The sequence below is a fragment of the Balaenoptera musculus genome, chromosome 16 (assembly GCF_009873245.2).
Source record: "Balaenoptera musculus isolate JJ_BM4_2016_0621 chromosome 16, mBalMus1.pri.v3, whole genome shotgun sequence".
In the NCBI taxonomy this organism is placed as follows: Eukaryota; Metazoa; Chordata; class Mammalia; order Artiodactyla; family Balaenopteridae; genus Balaenoptera; species Balaenoptera musculus.
Genome location: NC_045800.1, coordinates 84,681,539 through 84,700,474, shown reverse-complemented (window position 1 = coordinate 84,700,474; position 18,936 = coordinate 84,681,539). Strand labels below are relative to the sequence as shown.

The following is an 18,936-nucleotide window of genomic DNA, read 5'->3' as shown; positions in this document are numbered from 1 at the left end:
CGGTGCTGCCATGGCCGGCGGTGCTCAGCAGCCCCGAGGCACCTTCTTGGAGCCCCTCTCCCGGTGGAGGAAGCACCACACGGGAGACGAGGAGGAGGTGGGGTGCAGGAAGCCACTCTGGACCTGAGTGGCGAACACAAGGTATACAATGTGCCCGACGGGCCCTCTGTACGAGCTGCCATAGCCCAAAAAGTGAATCCTCTGTTTGGGATTTCCTTCCTGGGAACAAACCCTCTGCGTTCAGAACTCGTTCAGAACTCGCGCACTGCACGGCCCCCTGCGCAATCTGATCCTCTCTGGGGGCTCAGGAGAGGCCTCCCGTCCTACAACGTGCTCAGCCACTCACCAGCGCTGGGGTCGTACAGCCTCAGCAGGAGAGAAATCACTGTTGATTTGCCAGAACCACTTGGGCCAACCAGCGCTGTGATGGATCCTGCTGGGATAGAAAGGCTGAAATCCTGGAATATGGGCACCTCTGGGCGAGCTGGATAGGCGAAATGCACGTTCTTGAACTCCAAAGCGCCCTGGAAGCTCTTCTCGTTTAAAATGGCCCCCTCTGCAAGGGAAGATGGAGCGCCAATCACTCAGGGCAAAGCTCAGGCTCACCGCGGAGCCCAGCGCCCGCCTGTCTGACTGCAGACGCGGCCCAGCGTGGCGAGTCCTGGAGTCTGGGCTCTTCCCGGGCAGGTCAGGAGGAGGCGTCCGACCAGCGCTTCCCTGAACCCGCTCTGCACCGGCAGTGCGACCATACGCCCGCCACCTTGCTGGAGTCTCGCAGCCCTGAGAGGCAGAAGTCCCCATCCCAGTCTTACTGACAGGACGCCGAGGTGCAGAGGAGCCAGCCGAGGCGGGGACGGAGCTTCCAGCGCGGAGCCGTCCGGGCGAGCCCAGGGGCCTTCCCCCTGTATGCTGCCTCTGCGGTTCCCTTGTCCAGGGTTTCCCTCACCTTCTCTAAATACATGTTTTGAGAGGATGACGGTGAACAGGCGGGCGCTGCACAACAGCCCCAGAGCTAGAGGCGGGCACAGGTCGGCTCTGTGCTGTGTAGCCTTGCTCCCGACCTGGGAGAAGGGGCGCAATCTCTCCCAGCCTGTCAGAGCGGAGGACACTGGGCGTTCGCTACTGACCTGGGGCCAACGCCAGTCCCTAGGGATCAGCGAGCAGCTGGCAGTGGCTGCCGCTCACAGCCCCGTCCCCGTCCCCCGAGCCCTGGGCCAGCTGGCCCAGGCCGCACAGCTGCCCCGAGCGCCGGCTTCCCGGGAAGCAGCTGGTGAAGGAGACAGCTCCAGCCAATCAGCGGCAGGATCCTCCGCCCCGCCCCCGAAGCCAGGCAACTCGGAGGCTTTTATACGCGTGATCCCTCTTCCTGTCCTCTCCACCCCCCGCCGGCCCCCCCCCCCCCCCGCCCACACAAACGTCAAAAGCACCAAGGAAGACAAGTCTGGGGCACTGGCCGGGCCCTTCCTATCTGCACCCCTGCGCTGCACTCACTTCTACCCTGCTGTCTGTGGTAGCAAATCGCCTGCAGGGAGGTAAACAGTGGCTGCACGCTTTGTGGTCAGTCCCCACGCCTCCAGGGACGCCCTGGGGCCCCATGACAGCGCCCAGCAGCTGTCCTTCTTCACCGCCCACCCCACTGATGGCCCTGTCCCTGCCACACGCAAGGGACAGCGTCCCGCTCACGTTCGTCCATCCCAGGTGGGGCAGGAAGCTGGTGTCACGGTCCGAAACCACATTTGTTTAATCCCAGCAAACAGGAGCAAACCCATTTCAGACCCACCATTGAAAGGAAGCTCCGGCTCTCTCTCGAGGAGCTCCCAGAGGCGGCCCCCGGCACCCAGTCCCTTCATCAGCTCTGAGTAGAAGGAGCTCAGACCTGAGGACGAGAAGCAAAGGCACACGTCTGTCACTGGAACCAGGAAACGGCCCTCTGCTACTCCCAGCCCTCTGGGAACAGTAACCACACCTGCTTTTAATATAAACTCTGATTTGAAGCAGCTACCTGGGAATCCACCAGAACTCCCTCAGTCTCATACCCTTGTGTTCCTTCAGTTTCTCCTCCTCCAATTTCATTATTTCTAATACGGATTTAATGTTTGGTCAGATCAGGGAATTTATAAATACATACAGTCATACTAATCAACCAATGAATTAAAATCACAATGTTACATAAAAGTCTACCTACTCAAAAACATAGCAATATAAATAAAATATAATGCTTATCCCATACTTATAAGGAATTTAAGGTACCCCAATATTCATTTAAAAGACATATCCACATAATCAAACCCTCCTTGCAGACAGTCAACAAATACAACTTCTACCAGGCTAAAAACTGAAAAGAAATTTGGCAATGTTAAATACTCCAACCTCTTCTTAAAGTCACCTTTGAACTATGATTTAATTAATGACTTAAACTCCAAGTACACTCCATGTCAACTGCCAGAACATATACTTGTAACACTTTCCCTCAGTAAGGATGCTGAAAAAATGCAATTCAAATATTCTGTCTAAGGTATACAGTTATTTATACAAGATACGGTGGATTAAAACCCTCAGGTTAAATTAAGAGTGCATTGGTCAGAAACAGAGCCACATACATATAGTCAGTTGATCTTTGACAAATGAGCAAATGCAATTCAATGAAGAAAGGGTAGACTTTTCAACAAATGGTGTTGGAACAACCAGACATCCATGTGCAAAAAATGATTCAGGACACAGACCTTACACCTTTCACAAAAATTAACTCAAAGTGGTCTAAACGTAGAACGCCAAACTATAAAACTCTGAGAAGATAACATAAGAGAAAAACATACACGACCTTGTGTTCAGCAATGACTTCTTAAGTATCATATCAAAAGCACAATCCACGAAAGAAAAAATTAAGGAAGTCAGAGTTCATTAAAATTAAAAACTTCTGCTCTGTGAAAGACACTGTCAAGAGAATGAGAAGACGGGCCACAGTCTGGGAGAAATTATTTGCAAAAGACACATCTGACAAAGGACTGGTATCCAAAATACAGTAGTTCCCCCTTATCCGCGGGGGATACGTTCCACAACCCCCGTGGATGCCTGAAACCGTGGAGCCCCATATATACCACAGCTGACCCTTGAGCAACACAGGGGTTAGGGGCGCCAACCCCCTCGCATGTGAAAATCCATGTATAACTTTGTAGTAGGCCCTCTGTAACTGCATCCGTGGATTGTGTAGTACTACAGTACGTATTTATTGAAAAAAAATCTGTATAAGTGGACCCTCACAGTTCAAACCCGTGTTGTTCAAGGGTCAACTGTATTTTTTTCCTACATACACACACTTAAGATAAAGTTTAATTTATAAAGTAAGAGTAACATTAATAATAAAATAGAATTATAACAATATACTGTAACAAGTCATGTGAACGTGGTCTCTCTCAAAGTATCTTGTACAAATTAAATGCCTTTTCCATCTTAACTAAGCAGTGTGGTGTAGCTTTTGCAGTCTGAGGTGCGACAGCAACACCAGCACGAATTTCTTTTTCCTTCCTCACAATTTCATGACTAGAAGACTCATTCTTACCATAGATCTCAGTAACCTCAGCATATGATTTTTTTTCTTTCTTTATGAAATCAAGAACCTTCACCCTTTCACTTAAAGGAAGCACTTCATGGCTTCTCTTTGGCATATGTGAATTGCCAGCATCACCACTCTTGCAATTGGGGGCCATTATTAAGTGAAACAAGGGTCATATCAACACAAGCACTGCAGTACTACACAGTGCATCTGATCACCGAGATGGCTACCAAAAGACTAACGGGTGGGATGCGCTGGACAAAGGGATGGCCCATGTCCCAGGCAGGACAGCGTGAGATTTCACCATGCTACTCAGAATGGTGTGCAATTTAAAATTTATGGCTTATTTCTGGAATTTTCCATTTAATATTTTCAGACTGCAGTTGACCACAAGTAACTGAAACTACAGAAAGTGAAACCGAGGATAAGGGGAGACTATTGTATACAAAGAATTCTTAAAACTCAACAATAAGAAAACAAACAGCCGATTAAAAAATGGACAAACAGACATCTCACCAAAGAAGATACACCCATGGCAAATAAATATATAAAAGGATACTCTGCATCACGTCACCAGGGAAAAAAGCAAATTAGGACAACAACGAACCTATCAGAACAGCAAAAATCCAAAATTCTAACACCAAATGCTGGTGAGGATGTGGAGCAACAGGGACTCTATTCACTGCTGGTGGGAATGCAACATGGTGCAGCCACTTTGAAAGAATGTTTGGCGATTTCTTACAACACTGCACATACTCTTACCATATGCAATCTAGCAATCGTGCTCTTTTGTGCTTACCCAAAGGAGATGAAAACTTATAGCCACACAAAAACCTGCACACAAATGTTTACAGCAGCTTTATTCATAATTGCCAAAACTTGGAAGCAACAAAGATGTCCTTTCAATGGATAAACTGTGGTCCATCCAGCCAACATGAAAAAGAAAAGAGCTATTGAGCCATGAGAAGACATGGAGGGACCTTCAATGCCTACTGCTAAGTGAAGGAAGCTAAGGTGAAAAGGCTCCACACTGCATGATTTCAACAATACGACATCTGGAAAAGGCAAAACTGTGCAGACAGTAAAAAAAATCAGTGGTTGCCAGGGGTTGGCGGGAAGGAAGGATGAATAGGCAGAGCACAGAGGATTTTTAGGGTAGTGACACCACTCTGTATGATACTACAGTGGTGGATACATGCCATTATACATTTGTCCAGACCCACAGAACGTACAACACTAAGAGTGACCCCCTAAGGTAGACTCTGGACTTAGGTGATAATGTGTCGGTGTATGTTCATTAATTGTAACAAATGCACCATCTGGTGGGGGATGCTGATAAATGGGGGAGTCTGTGCACGGGGGGTGGGGGGACTATGGGACTCTCTGTACTTTCTGCTCAACTTTTTGTGAACCTAAAACTGCTCTTTCTTTTTGGCTGCGTTGGGTCTTCGTTGCTGCGCACAGGCTTTCTCCAGTTGCGGCGATCGGGGGCTACTCTTGGTTGTGGTGTGCGGGCTTCTCATTGCAGTGGCTTCTCTTGTTGCGGAGCACGGCTCTAGAGCTCAGGCTCAGTAGTTGTGGCTCACGGGCTCTAGAGTGCAGGCTCAGGAGTTGTGGCGCACAGGCTTAGTTGCTCCGCGGCATGTGGGATCTTCCCGGACCAGGGCTCGAACCCGTGTCCCCTGCATTGGCAGGCGGATTCTTAACCACTGTGCCACGAGGAAAGCCCCTAAAACTGCTCTTTTAAGAAGTCTATTAATTGGAAGGAAGGAAGGAAGGAAGGAAGGAAGGAAGGAAGGAAGGAAGGAAAAGTCAAGGGAAAGAGTCGGAAGTAGTTCACAACATAGTAAAGAGTTTAGACCCTGGAAAACAGAAACAAAGACAAAATGGCCCTGGATAAACAAAATGTGGTCTATTCATACAATCGAATATTATTCAACCACAAAAAGGAATGAAGTACATGCTGCAATGTGGGTGAACTCTGAAAACATGCAAAGGGAAAGAAGCCAAACACACAAGGCCACAAACTATATAATTCCATTCACGTGAAATATCCGGAATAAGTAAATATGTACAGATAGAAAGCAAACTGGTTGCTAGGGGCTGAGGAGGCGGGTATGGACTGCTTGATGAATATGGGCTTTTCTTCGAGGTGAGGAAAATATTCTGGAACTAAACAGAGGTAGTGGTTGCACAACACTGTGAATGTACTAAATGCCACTGAGCTGTACATTTAAAAATGATTAAGTTTGTGTTACGTGAATTTCACCTCAATAAAAATGTAAGAAAAAAAGATATTGGGTTCGACAGGAAGATGTAAGAGCCTTCTCTGGTATAAAATAAACAAGCATGTTTTCCTTCAAATAGCACCTCTGACCCTCTCACAACAGAGAATAAATGTAGAATTTATTGTGGGTTATTTTTTTTTCAGTAAAATCTGTTCTAAGCAGGAACCAACATATAAAAATTCTGATTTATTTAATAAATAAAACAGGATTTCTTGATCGCAGATTCATCACAGACTCACTCTAAACAGTGAGCTTCACAAAAACATTTAAAACCCAACTCAACCTGTAACAGGTCCCTACAGTCCTGCCCACACTTCACTCCTCTCTCCACCGCCAGACGGCGGGAACCATCAACCAGAGCCGGGGGGTGGCCTGTGGCTCAGGAGGTCGAGCCCCCCGAAATCTCAAGCACAGACAAAGCCTCAGCAGCACATCTGTGACCAGGGGAGGTAACTGACTCCCAGGGGACGGGGAACTGTGTTTCCAACCAATTTCTGTGCAAGACACAGCTATGAACTTGGGACAAAAGGTAGGGCAGCAGAACACCCCAAAACAGAGGTAGCGTCTATCAGGTCAAGTACTATGGAAAAAAGGAGGTGTCGGCAGAGGGACTAAGAAAGATCGAGACAAATGTGGCAGAAAACGCAAGATTGGGGGGGGGCAGGAGGAAAGCTGACAGCGGTCAAGCGTGGACCGTGCACAGGAGGGCCACAGAGAGGGAAGGCAGCGGCAGACAAGTCCGCTCTGAGGTGGGACAGGAGGCTGAAAGGAACCCACCCACACGGGCGTGCGAGCCTACAGCCCGACAGGCCCAACCCAAGAGAGGAGAGAAAAGGGCAACACCGTCATTGCTCTGTCCTCCTGAACTGGCCCTCTCGCTTCCCACGTCACTCAGCACCCGAAGTGTCTTGATCAGGTTTGTCTTCAAGACCAGCCAGAGGAACTAAAATGCTATTTTTAAAGGGGTCTCTGGAAATCTCAGTCCAGAAAATATCCTCACTTGCCTGCGGATGTCTAAGGAGAAGCCTATACGTTTAACCAGTAGAAAACCCTGAAACCCTGAAAACAACCAGGGTGTCGGGTTGAGGTGACCCCATGGGATACCTGAGCTCCTTGAAGCAGACTTCAGTGTTTACCTAACCTTTCCATCTCTTTTCAAAGAGAAGAAGGAAAACAAAAAGCAGGAAATCATCTGCTCCCGGTTGGCTGGGGCCTCAGGAAAGCTACGGAAAAGAAACCTCGCAGACTCCACGGATCTTGCCTCCCTTCACCCAGGAGTAGACAATGAAAGCTCATCTCTGAGAGATGCTTGACAAAAGCAAGCAACTGTGCTTCATGTACTTTATCGTTTATACTTGTGATTGTTCACCAGTTTTGAACATGGCTGACTTTGTACAGAAGGAACTTTACTCCCCACCAGTGACTTGCCCATCATGGAAGCATCACCACCACCAGAGGCCGGGGGTTCCTGTACATGCCTGCTCACAGCACCCTTCCTCCCCAGCATCCATCCTGCGGTGAAAGGTAACAGGCTGCCCTACATGCAGCTGGAAAGAGCTCCGGTGAGACCCGGAGCTCCACCAGCTACGGGGGGCCTGCAAAACCCTGGAAATTCCCGACCCCAGGGAGGATCCCACTTGTATCTTTGCTCTTTCTTCCAAAGTCAAGTTGGAGTAACATTCTAGGAGAGGTTTCTGCAGTTAGTTAATTGATGAGAGGTGGAGTAATGGGAAGGTTAAGTTTTCATTTCAGAAACTATAACCCTATTTTTGATTTGTAATTCCCCAAGCCTATTTAAATTATATACCTCCAATGCTTAATCCAACCCAGAAAGCATACATTAGGAAGGAAGAGAGTTCACCCACTGTCATGTGGGCACTGCCCATCAGCAGCCCTCCTTTGTACAGCACAGAAAGCACGATCAGGTTCCCAGAGAGCCCGGTCTGTCAAGGGAAGAAAACACAGCAGTCAGGTGGGAACCGAAGACGCCAAGTGCAAAAAGCATTCACATGGCCTATAATTCCCTTTATGCATTTCACCATCAAGCAAGATTTTTCCGAAATACTAAGTAAGTTTTAATCTGAATTTAAAAATACTTTTGAAATATCACGATATTGAAGGAAATAATCTCATTAACACAGAAACCTAGACACTAAGTCACCCGTCAGATTCCTATTTTACTCAGTCTAATCAATTTGCAAAGGAGAAAAATGATAGTAAGGAGGCCTTCCCTAACTGGAGGAAATCAGTACACTGTACCGTGATGGGCTGGGCAGGCTGCACTGAGAAGCCAGAGCCCTGCATCACGCTCACCTGCCCTGAACGGCGTGAGGTGCATGGTCTCTGTAAGCGCTGCCTCCTTGGGCCTTCCTATCCGTTAAGTCACGGCCGTTACTGAATCACCTCTAACGTTCTTTCCAGTTTGAACATATTATGAATTTGCCATCATGGTGATTTTCTAGTTCGGTGTCCTACCCGAGTTCATTGTGATCAACGTGATCAATTTTCTTATACTTCTTTCTTGAAATACACTGAGGTTATTTTGGTTAATCCTCAGTGGGTCTCAAACTGCCTGCATCAGAATGACCTGGGGCTAAAACACAGACTGCCAGCCCCATCCCAAGAGTTTCCGATTCAGGACATCCGGAGCGGAGCTGAGAATCTGCGTGCCTAACCAGTTCCCAGGCGAAGCTGACATGCCTGGTCTGGACCACACTCTGAGAATCAGTGCCCAATCCCACACTGTCTTGGTCTCACCACCTTTCCTTTAATTACATTTACTTGTTTCCCTCCTCCTTCACAAAAATATTTTAAGGATGGTAATTCTTACTCTTGAGGGAGAAGTATTTTCTATGTATGGCAAGATTCACAGAATAAAAACCCCTCCCAATCATAACGTCTACCCTTTTCACTCTTTCCAAAATGATCTACTTACTGCTCCAAAGAAGCCAGCCCGAGCAAATGCCTCTTTCCTTGCTAACTGCATCACATGGTCCACTTTGCTGGTGTATTTCTCTATTTCAGTCATTTCTTTCCCAAAAGCTCGAACAGTTCTTATATTTCCAATACGTTCCTCAGCTAGCTGGGAGAAATAATACATATATTTCGAGGGAGGCAAAATTAAAATGTGGTTCTCATTTTTAAGATACTATCAATAGAAAGCTGCTCATGATATGCAACTAAGTCAAAAATAGATTTCAAAGCAGAGTATATGAACAATCCTGTTTTTGTAAACAAATATATATCTATACATAGACACATCATATATATAGGTAGATAAAGAGATAAATGGGAAGGTAGGTAGATAGATAAAGAAATATACTTTACGTAGTGAAAAAGATAGATGAAAAAGATAGACTCCAAAATGTTAATAACATTCATTCTGAGAGCTAGAATTATGCATGTTATTTTTTCTCTTTATATTCTCAAAATTTTAGTTTCATAAATATGCATGGCTTTGTAACATGAAAATATAAGTTATTTTTAATTTTTAAAAAAGACAATACTGGATAGCATTACAAAGCTACCTTTATTAATTAATGAAGGACTGAGTATCATCCAGAAACTACTTTCAGAATATAATTAGCTTTTTCGTCCTGTAAGAAATAGCAACAGTAAGAAGTTCACACAATGTACAGTCAAGTGGGCTCAACGCTGAGGTGTGGGTAGTAATCTAGTCTAGAAGGCAGAGTACTTTGTGTTGCTAGGATCCGGGGGGCTAATGTAAGGAAAAGGAAGTACTTTTTTGAAAAGCTTAAGCACATCCCTTAGGGTCTGCCCACCGATACCCTGGCTCTGAGTTCATTCAAGTGGAGACCACACCAGGGAGGGGCCTTTACCTGAGTGGCTTGTGCCAGGGAGTCCTGAGTGACTTTGGTCAGTTTCCGTAGGTATCGGCCATAAAGCACAGCAAGGATGGATATTGGAGGCACCACACTCAAAACGAAAGTGGCCAGATTAGGGGAGACAAAAAACTGTCAAAAACAAAAGTCAAAAGGTATTGGGTTACACAGAGTAGCAGGACATTCTCACCGCACACTCTAAGTGGGTGTGTGTTGAAATTAACAGGCAGGCTTAAAGGTGCTGTCTCAAAATCGTACATCCAGTTTTGGTAGAACTTTTCAAACATTTTCAGTCTTCACAAAGCCCCATGAATATTCAGCCTGCCACACAGGAGTGACGTGACAGAGAGCTGCTGAAGCAAGGGTGGGGCTCTTTTACCCTCCCCTGCTGCACCACTACTGGCACAACGCAGGACCGGTGCTGTGTAAATGAGGCCACGCTGTTCAAGGACAGAGAAGGGGGGCAGGATGCGAGCGCAGGAGGGAGGCCGCCTTCCGCTCCACGCCGGCCAGACCACGCCAGGAGTCCTGCATTCAGGTCCAGATCAAGGGCTCTGAACAACCCGAGCAATGGCTCACCGAAATGACTCAGGTGGCAGCACGACCAAAAACCCCCACATCATATGACAAAGTTGAAAGAGGACTTGGCAGGGGGTGTAACAACCAAGTTAGAGCTGTTTCCGCGGCTCAGAGGGCTGGAATCTCAGTCGGATGGATCTGGACTCAACAAAAGGAGGAGTTTCCTAACAACTGGAGTTGCTCGAAGGGGAAGTAACACAGTGGGGTTTTCCCGCAGCCAACCCTGCAATTAGGTGATTGTATTTTAAATGGTACTAGCATCTCTTCAACAAATTATTAATTATAAAATAGTATCATCAGTACAAGCCTCTCCTAAAATGCTGAGGAAAAGCTGCAGACTGAAATGTAAAGTAAAGGACGAAGCACGCAATCATTCACTTATTTACTCATTGGTTGCCTAATGCCTTCATGCAGCGAACACTATTCTAGGCACCTGGGAGATAACCGACCCACGTGGAGCTTCATCCAAGGGGACAGCAAAGGTGAGAGTCGGAGAGCAAACAGGTGAGAGAGAGAGAGAGAAACCACAGGGTCATGTGGTCTTGGAAGAGCAAGTACGCAGAGGCCCTGAGGCAGCAATGAGCTCAGCACCTTGATCTATGGGACAACCCCCCCTGAGCAGACAAGCAGGACGACCCACCCTGAGCAGACAAGCAGGACGACCCACCCTGAGCAGACAAGCAGGACGACCCACCCTGAGCAGACAAGCAGGACGACCCACCCTGAGCAGACAAGCAGACGCTGGGATGGCAGTGGCCACAGGACCCATGCAGGGGCAGCGAGGCACCCAGGCAGGTCTCAACACAACACAGGCCCAGCAAGCCCTCTGCACGGGGGGCATCCCTCGGTGCTCCCCGGGCCCTGGGGATGGGCTCAGAAGCCTGCCTCCCTGTGCTCCGGTTCCATGCTTAGAAATAACCTTCTGAAGAATATCACAGGGTGCTGTCATGCAAGGAGCGCTGGAGTATCAGGAACACACATCTTAATGGTGGGAGGAAGACCCCCCAAACGTAAATTACCAAACTGGCAGTATGGTACAGACATTATTAGGTTCTTGGGAGCAGGCTTACCATAGTCAGGTCCAGGGAGCCCATGAGAAACAAAGTACACTTCTGTTCCTCCAGAGCTAAAGGCCAGGTCCCAGGGGATGCCCCCATGAGGCCCTGTTACGAGCTGAGTGTTTGTGTCCCCCCCAAATTCATATGCCTTAAGCCCCCATGGGGCTGGACTTGGAGATGGAGCCTCTAAGGAAGGAGTTAAGGTAAAATGAGGTTATAAGGGTGGGGCCCTGATCTGATAGGATTCGGGTCCTTAAGAGAGGAGACACCAGCGAGTCAGCTCTCTCCCCACAAGCACGGGGGAAAGGCCTTGTGAGCGGGGCACACAGCGAGAGCACGGCTGCCCACAGGCCAAGAGAAGAGGCCTCAGAATGCACCTACGTCGTCAGCACCTTGATCCGGGGCTCCCAGACTCCAGAACCACGGGAAGTAAACTTCTGCTGTTTGAGCCCCCAGATGTGGCACTTTGCTATGCAGCTCACGGTACTAAGGCTCCCTCCCTGTGATGAGCCACCTGCCCTACACTGGGACTCTCTTCAACTGCTACAAAAAGAGCTTCCCAGCTCTTCCTGAGCCCCAGACTATTAATATCTGGAAACGGTGCTTTAGTTCAGGAGGGCCCTCCTCCCAGAGTTTTGCCTCTCTCTTGGCTGGGCATACATAAGAGTTCAAAGCTGTCTTCCATTCTGTACGTCAGCTCTTACAGGCTCAACATATCCTTCTGCTCTGGACTGAACGCTCTGTGGGACACAGGACAGAAACCCAAGCTTTCCCACCTGTGAGAAAAGACCAGTCACCGTCCTCATGCTAGGGGTCTAGAACTGCACTAAGATGACAGCCCCTCACAGCTACTGAGCACCTGAAATGTGGCCAGTGTGCTGGGGAACTAAATCTTACATTGTATTTAGTTTTAATTAAAATTTAGGGCTTCCCTGGTGGCGCAGTGGTTGAGAATCTGCCTGCCAATGCAGGGGACACGGGTTCGAGCCCTGGTCTGGGAAGATCCCACATGCCGCGGAGCAACTGGGCCCATGAGCCACAATTACTGAGCCTGCGCATCTGGAGCCTGTGCTCCGCAACAAGAGAGGCCGCGATAGTGAGAGGCCCGCGCACCGCGATGAAGAGCGGCCCCCGCTTGCCACAACTAGAGAAAGCCCTTGCACAGAAACGAAGACCCAACACAGCCATAAATAAATAAATAAAAATTAAAAAGAAAAAAATTTAAAATTAAAAACTGATACTCCATTTCTATTCAGTTATCGGTAAAGTTTTAAGTATGTCTGGGAACTTGGGTATGTTAATATACTTTTTCAACCACAAATTTTATGATATCTAAATACAGATCAGGTATTCCCAATGAAAACTGAGCATCCAGATTTAGATGTTCCGTAAGTATAAAATACACACTATATTTTGGAGGCTTCCCTGGTGGCGCAGTGGTTAAGAATCCGCCTGCCAATGCTGGGGACAAGGGTCCGAGCCCTGGTCCGGGAAGATCCCACATGTCGCGGAGCAACTAAGCCCATGCGCCACAACTCCTGAGCCTGCGCTCTAGAGCCCACGAGCCACAACTGCTGAGCCCGCGAGCCACAACTACCGAAGCCCGTGCGCCTAGAGCCCGTGCTCCGCAACAAGAGAAGCCACTGCCATGAGAAGCCCGTGCACCGCAACAAAGAGTAGCCCCCGCTCGCCGCAACTACCTGCACTAAGCAACGAAGACCCAAAAATAAAATAAATAAATAAATAAATTTATTAAAAAAAACATACTATATTTTGAAATCTTAATATGAAAAAATAATATGAAATATCTAACAATTTTTATATTAAACACATGTTGAACTGATATTTTGTTTATATTAAGTAAAATTATTAAGATTAATCTCATCTCACCTTTCTTTTTGCTTTTTATTTTTTATTTTTTTATTTTTTTTTTGGCCACGCCACGCAGCTTGTGAGATCTTAGTTCCAGTTCCCTGACCAGGGATTGAACCCAGGCCCACAGCAGTGAAAGTGCCCAGTCTTAACCACTGGACCGCCAAGTAATTCCCTCTTTCTGTTTTTTAAAACGTGGCTACTAGAAAATGTACATTGGCACACGTGGCCTGCACTACATTCCTACTGGCCAGCCGCGCAGGTCTGAAGAGACCCCTGGTGTGAAGAAGGGAGCTGGGCTCAGCCCCCAGCTACGGAAGGGACACGGGCCTGGGGGGAGCGGGCTCCCCTAAAGGAGTGCAGAGCTGCCTGCGTGTAGGAGGGGACCTGCTCCTGACAGGAGGAGGAGAGGAAACGAGGCCTCGGTCCCATCCAGACGGCAGTGGCAGCTTCCTGCCTTTGGGGACGGAACTGACACCCCTCCTCCGACCCACACTCAGCACCCGAGGGCCCTCCCATCCCCGTCACACGTTCTTGGAAAGCCCAGGCAACAAGGTGATTTTTCTAAATGCAACGGTCCGTTCTCCAGACAGGAATTCATTGCGGAAAAGTGAAGGCGCAGGTGCCACCCAGGAAGCGGCTGCTCCAGGTCCCCGCGGCCTCTGCGACAGCGATGATCACCGGAGCGCACCTCACGCCTGAGAGGGCGCGGGCCGAGCCCCGGCCGCAGGGCGCCCCGGCAGCCGGGCCGACATACCATCATGGCAACGCCAATGGAAGCCTGGGCTCCGGCCCTGAGCCCGTCCGAGAGGTTCTCGGTCACCGAGCGCCCCAGCAGGGCCGCGTCCGAGGACAGGCGGTTGATCAGCTCTCCGGTGCGCGTCTTGTCAAAGAAAGCGACCTCCTGCCTCAGAACCGAGGAAAAGAGCGAAGCTCTCAACCTATTCACGATGCGCTGACCTGCAAGGCAAAGAGCACTGGCGTCGCTCGGGCTCAGCCGCTGACACGCAGCCGCGCAGCCCGAGGTCGGCACTTCTTCTGAGCCGCAGCCCCGGAGGCCTGTCCGGGCCGGCTCGGGGGCGGTGGGAGCCGGGCGCACTGACCGGCACGCGCTGGTGACCAGCACCGATCTCCTCTCGGTGCCCACGATACAGCGGTAAACGGAACGTGACCAAGAGACTTCTGTAAAGTATAGCTTACAGAGAAGTTTTACGACGTTATCTTCTCAAAAGCTAATTTTGCTTCTCCTTCGCAATCCTTTCCTGGATTGAACTTCAAACGGCAAGAACTGCTGAATTATCTACAGAGTATTTCATCGGCTAAATGGCCAGCAACCGACTCGGAGTCGGGTGTCCCGGGCTCTAGCGTCACTGTGGTGTCACCGCCTACTAACAAGCAGGCCTCACAGTGACACCGACCGCTATCGCCCGGCTCCGCCTGCGGGGCGGCACAGCGCGGGGCACGTCCCGGCTTTTGCGGCCGCCTCACTCAAACCTCCGGGAAGGCACACAGGCGACTGCGCTCCAATTCACGGGAGAGGAGGGCTGAGCACAGAGCAAGTGATCTACAACAATCCCCAGCCTAGTGCTGGCCCTGTCCCCCACGGGGTGGAGGAACAGAGGACAACATGGGGACCGGAGCACAGGGAACCCACGAGATCCGCCCCCCCCCACCCCACGTGGCCCAGGAGGAGGGTCGTGGCACCTGACGTCTGCATGAGGTAGACGCGGACGGTGTTGGCCGCGGCGCCGCACAGGAACACACCGCCGAGCGCCAGGCAGAGGCTGGTCAGGCTGGAGCTGTAGTCCGCAGAAGGGTTTGTGTAAATGACGTCGATTATCTTCCCCAGGAAGAAGGGGGCGGACATGGTGATGACACTGGACACCGTCAGAAACCCAACTGCAGCTGGAAAACACAAGCAACTCTCCGGTTCATCGGTGCTTCGGCCAAGGGGCAGGGTGCTGAGTTCATCACGCTTCTTTCCCGAATAAACTTTTCAGAGCATGTGACGCTCTCAGATGCTGGGAGTCTCCTCCGTTAGCTCCTGGACCCCTGACTAAAGGAAGAACCGAGTAGGTTCTGGGCCAGATCAGGCAGGATGACTGTAAGGGCACTGATCGTCCCCAAGTATCCAGACAAGACGGCTTTTGCTTTACCCTGGTCTGTGCTCTCTTCTTCCCAGGAGTAACTGACAGCTAACCACAGAAATCCGTTCCAGCCTCCCTCCCGAGATGATATTTTTCCTACATTCATGCTATACATTGTTATTCCCTGGCATCTAACTGTATCTTAGCTTGAAGATCAAACTATGCAGGTAAAGCTCTTGATTATGTCTAATATTTCAAAACACTTGAACCTTTGGAAAGCAGTTACGGGCAGCCATTACACATGTGATACATTCCTTCTTAATATTATTGCTCTGGCAAATAAAGTACCAGAATATGAGCATGATATAAAAATATGTAAGAACACAACTGTTCACTCTCCTTAAAAAAAAAAAGACAGAGGGCACAGTATCTTTTCAGAAAAGAAAATATCGAGAAAATCCAATTAGGAACAACATGTATCAGATAACGACATTCCTAATAAGAGGAATGCAAATTTATGCTACAAAGATGTATCAGTTTTCATCTAATGATTGGCAAAGATCAAAGAGTTTGACAGCACCGTGTTGGTGAAGCTGTGGGAAAAGAAGCATCTACACTGTTAGTGGGTGTGCAAACTGGTACAGTTGCAATGGCAGAGTGATGTGATCTTATCAGTCAAAACGTAAATGCACATTCCCTTTCATCCACCAATTCTATCTCTAAGAGTCTAACTTACAGATACACTCCCACATGTGTATGCAAAAAATGTACACTCAAGGGTGTTCATTATGACATTGCTTATACCAGCAAAAGATTCAAAATATCCTAAATGTTCATTAATGGAGAAAAGTTAAATCAATTATGGAGCATTTATTTAATAAATATTATGCAGTCGTTAAAAAGAACGAGGTGAGTCTATAGGAAGCGACCACCTATGAAGCCATCCACCAAGATACACTGTTAGTGAAAAAGCCCAGGACACAGATGTTAACATCTGTGGGACTTTTTTGCTTGTTGGTTTTCAAGTTCATGAATGCACAGAATATCTCCAGGAGAGTAACGAGAAACAAGTAACAGAGATTCCTTCTGAAGAGTGGCATCGAGTGACTGGGGCAGGGCACGTGCCACTGTGCACCTTCTGAGTTTGGTCCCGCTTGGGGCCCAGCTAGCGCCATCACTGGAGAATCAATGGCGCGAACCCCAAGTGGACACAATGTGGGTTGAGCCCTGGGGAATGGGCGCTCCCAACACCCTGCAAACAGCTTCTCTGTGTCTTGCCTAACGCTCACACTTCAGTGAAAGGCTTTACTTTCACGAAACGTTAATAAAAAGAGTAGAGGGCGAACTCAGTGTGAACCTGTTGTTCAGTTGGCAAACAGAGCTCTAGGAGGAATGTGAGCCTGACTTAAGTCGGGAACATTGCACACACTCTCTCCCCTCCTGGGGGTTTTCTAATGGCCTCCCCTCAAGGAGGCCTGCTCTGCAACCCTATCTGTTAATACAGACCCAAACACAGCAGCCTCGCCCTTCATTCTCCTCCCAGCACTTCCCAACGCTTCACTTGTCTACTGTCTCTCTCCAGTAGGATAAAAGATTTCTGTCTGTTTTGTTCACTGTTATACCCCCACTGCCTACAGGGACAGGTATATAGTAAAAGCTCAATAAATATTTGTTGGATGAATGAACAAATAAACTGAACTTTGGCAAAGGAGGCATGAAAGCGTATCAGAGTTCGACAACAGCCTAAAGAGAATCGTTAAGATCTGGTGGCTCAGGAAGTCCGTGTGGCAATGACTCCTTTACCGGAGCCAGAAAGCCCATGTGACTGGCTGAAAACCCCTTTATCACAACCGAACTGCATAATGTGAACCTGGCCAAGGGCCATTTCCTTCTGCTTTAAGACCTGGGGTCTTGTTTCGAAACGCGGTGTTCCTGATGACAGTGCTCAGAGGGACTGAAAGCCCGAAGGGTGTAGGAGGCAAGTATAGCTCGGGTTCTGCAGGGCACGGTCACGGCAAACGGGCTGCTCCAGAAAGCAGTGGCCTGGGGAGCCGGGGGTTAACCCGAAAGGCCCGTTTCATCTGTCATCAGCAGCCAGCTTCTCTGGTCTGTTTCTTCCCTTCGGCAAATACTTCCGTAAGTGTAATGTATGCAGAGTGCCATCAAGGTCCATCTCTCCCTCCCGCCTCTAGTTTTCAAACTCAAAGTTACAACTCCAAAATATGAACCTGTATATCATGAACACACACTAGTTCTTACACAGTGATGATAATGATTACAAAGAGAAAGGAATTTGGCTGAATCAAAATGCGTTCCAGGATCTCCCCTCTCTTTCCTTTTAATTAAAAAACAAAAACAAAGAATGATTGACAGCTTGTCTTATTGCCATTTGCCTCTTTCTTCTACAAGTTGAATGTATACAGAAGTTAATTTTTTTTTCAGCATGGGGTTAGCTGGATTCCTGTTAAGGTTTTACTACATAGAACCATCTCGGACATTCATGCATCATGTAGATTTGCGCCACAACTATCATCTCTGATTCCTCCCCAAACCTGACAAGCCAAGTATACCATAATCCTTCCAGAAACTCTTCTCCACCTTTTCTCCATGGTTAAGCATCTTGCTTGCTCCTATCCTTGCTTGACGGGACCCAAGCAACTGTTACCTGTCTCTTGACAGGTATCTTCAAGTATCTTTCCGTTACCCTCATTCTCCTGCATCACAGCATTCAAAGAATGAGAGAAATCTCCTCCAAAAGAAAGGGGATGGAAAACCTGAAACGGAGGCTGTTGGAGAAGGGCTGTGGCCGGTAGACAGCTCCTGGACGGACAGGTCTGGGGGGCGGAGGAGGCTCTAAAGCATGTCTTTCGCCACTGGATACGGGACATTGTGCTGGGCAGGTGCAGCTAGCTACCCCCATGTCACTCAAGGACTAAGGCACCAACCACCCACCACTCTCTGAAGCATTTGATATGCACTCTCTCCAGCAATGCTTTTATCACCCTCATTTTTTTTCCAGAGAGGAAACTCAAGCACAGAGAGGTGAGGGAGCTTGCCCAAGGCCACCCAGTTCATACACTGCAGAACCACATTCTGAGACAAAGCTTGTCTTCTTCATCTTCCCACATTCCAAGCCGAGAACACAGCAGGGGCCTCGCCTGGGGGTGAGGGCAGCCAGGGAGCAGAAAGGCTGCAGGGCAAAGCTGGAACAGGGACTCTGGGGCAGAGAAGTACTGAGAAGTGAAGCGGAGGCATGCTAGGATCCGGGTTCTAAAGTAGAACAGGGACTCTGCAGCAAGGCAGGCCTCAAAGGGCCTCGGGCTGGGGAGTGAGACAGTCACATCTGCATTTTACACGATCCACTCTGGCAGCAGAGTGAAAAGAAAGGACCCGAGGCTCCCCTGATCCAGGCGAGAGCGGAACTGGGGTGAAAGGGGGAGGGGCAGAGGGGATACGGACCGTGACAAGGACTGCAGATATTTTTAAGAACTAGATTCTACAGGACCTGAGAGTTTCAGATTTGGGATGCATGTTGGGAAGGTCAGTTCTGAAGTTGGGACTGACAGGGTCAGTGCCCTAGCTCTGCCATCTAGCTGTTTGACCTTGAGTGGGTCACTCAAACTCTCTGTGCCTCAGTTTCTTCATCTGTCAAATAGC

The 18,936-nt window shown here is 48.7% G+C and overlaps 1 protein-coding gene across 1 annotated transcript in view; it reads right to left on the bottom strand.

The window, feature by feature from the left end:
- ABCB10 (ATP binding cassette subfamily B member 10) overlaps positions 1-18,936 on the bottom strand; it is a 33,891-nt gene that overhangs the window by 9,852 nt on the left and 5,103 nt on the right. Inside the window, exons 2-8 of the mRNA XM_036828772.1 lie at positions 14,897-15,097; positions 13,950-14,152; positions 9,681-9,815; positions 8,777-8,923; positions 7,649-7,784; positions 1,781-1,876; positions 347-556 (exon numbers count right to left, since the gene is read on the bottom strand). Coding sequence (XP_036684667.1) covers positions 347-556; positions 1,781-1,876; positions 7,649-7,784; positions 8,777-8,923; positions 9,681-9,815; positions 13,950-14,152; positions 14,897-15,097 — 1,128 coding nt within the window. The remainder of the gene's footprint in view (positions 1-346; positions 557-1,780; positions 1,877-7,648; positions 7,785-8,776; positions 8,924-9,680; positions 9,816-13,949; positions 14,153-14,896; positions 15,098-18,936) is intronic.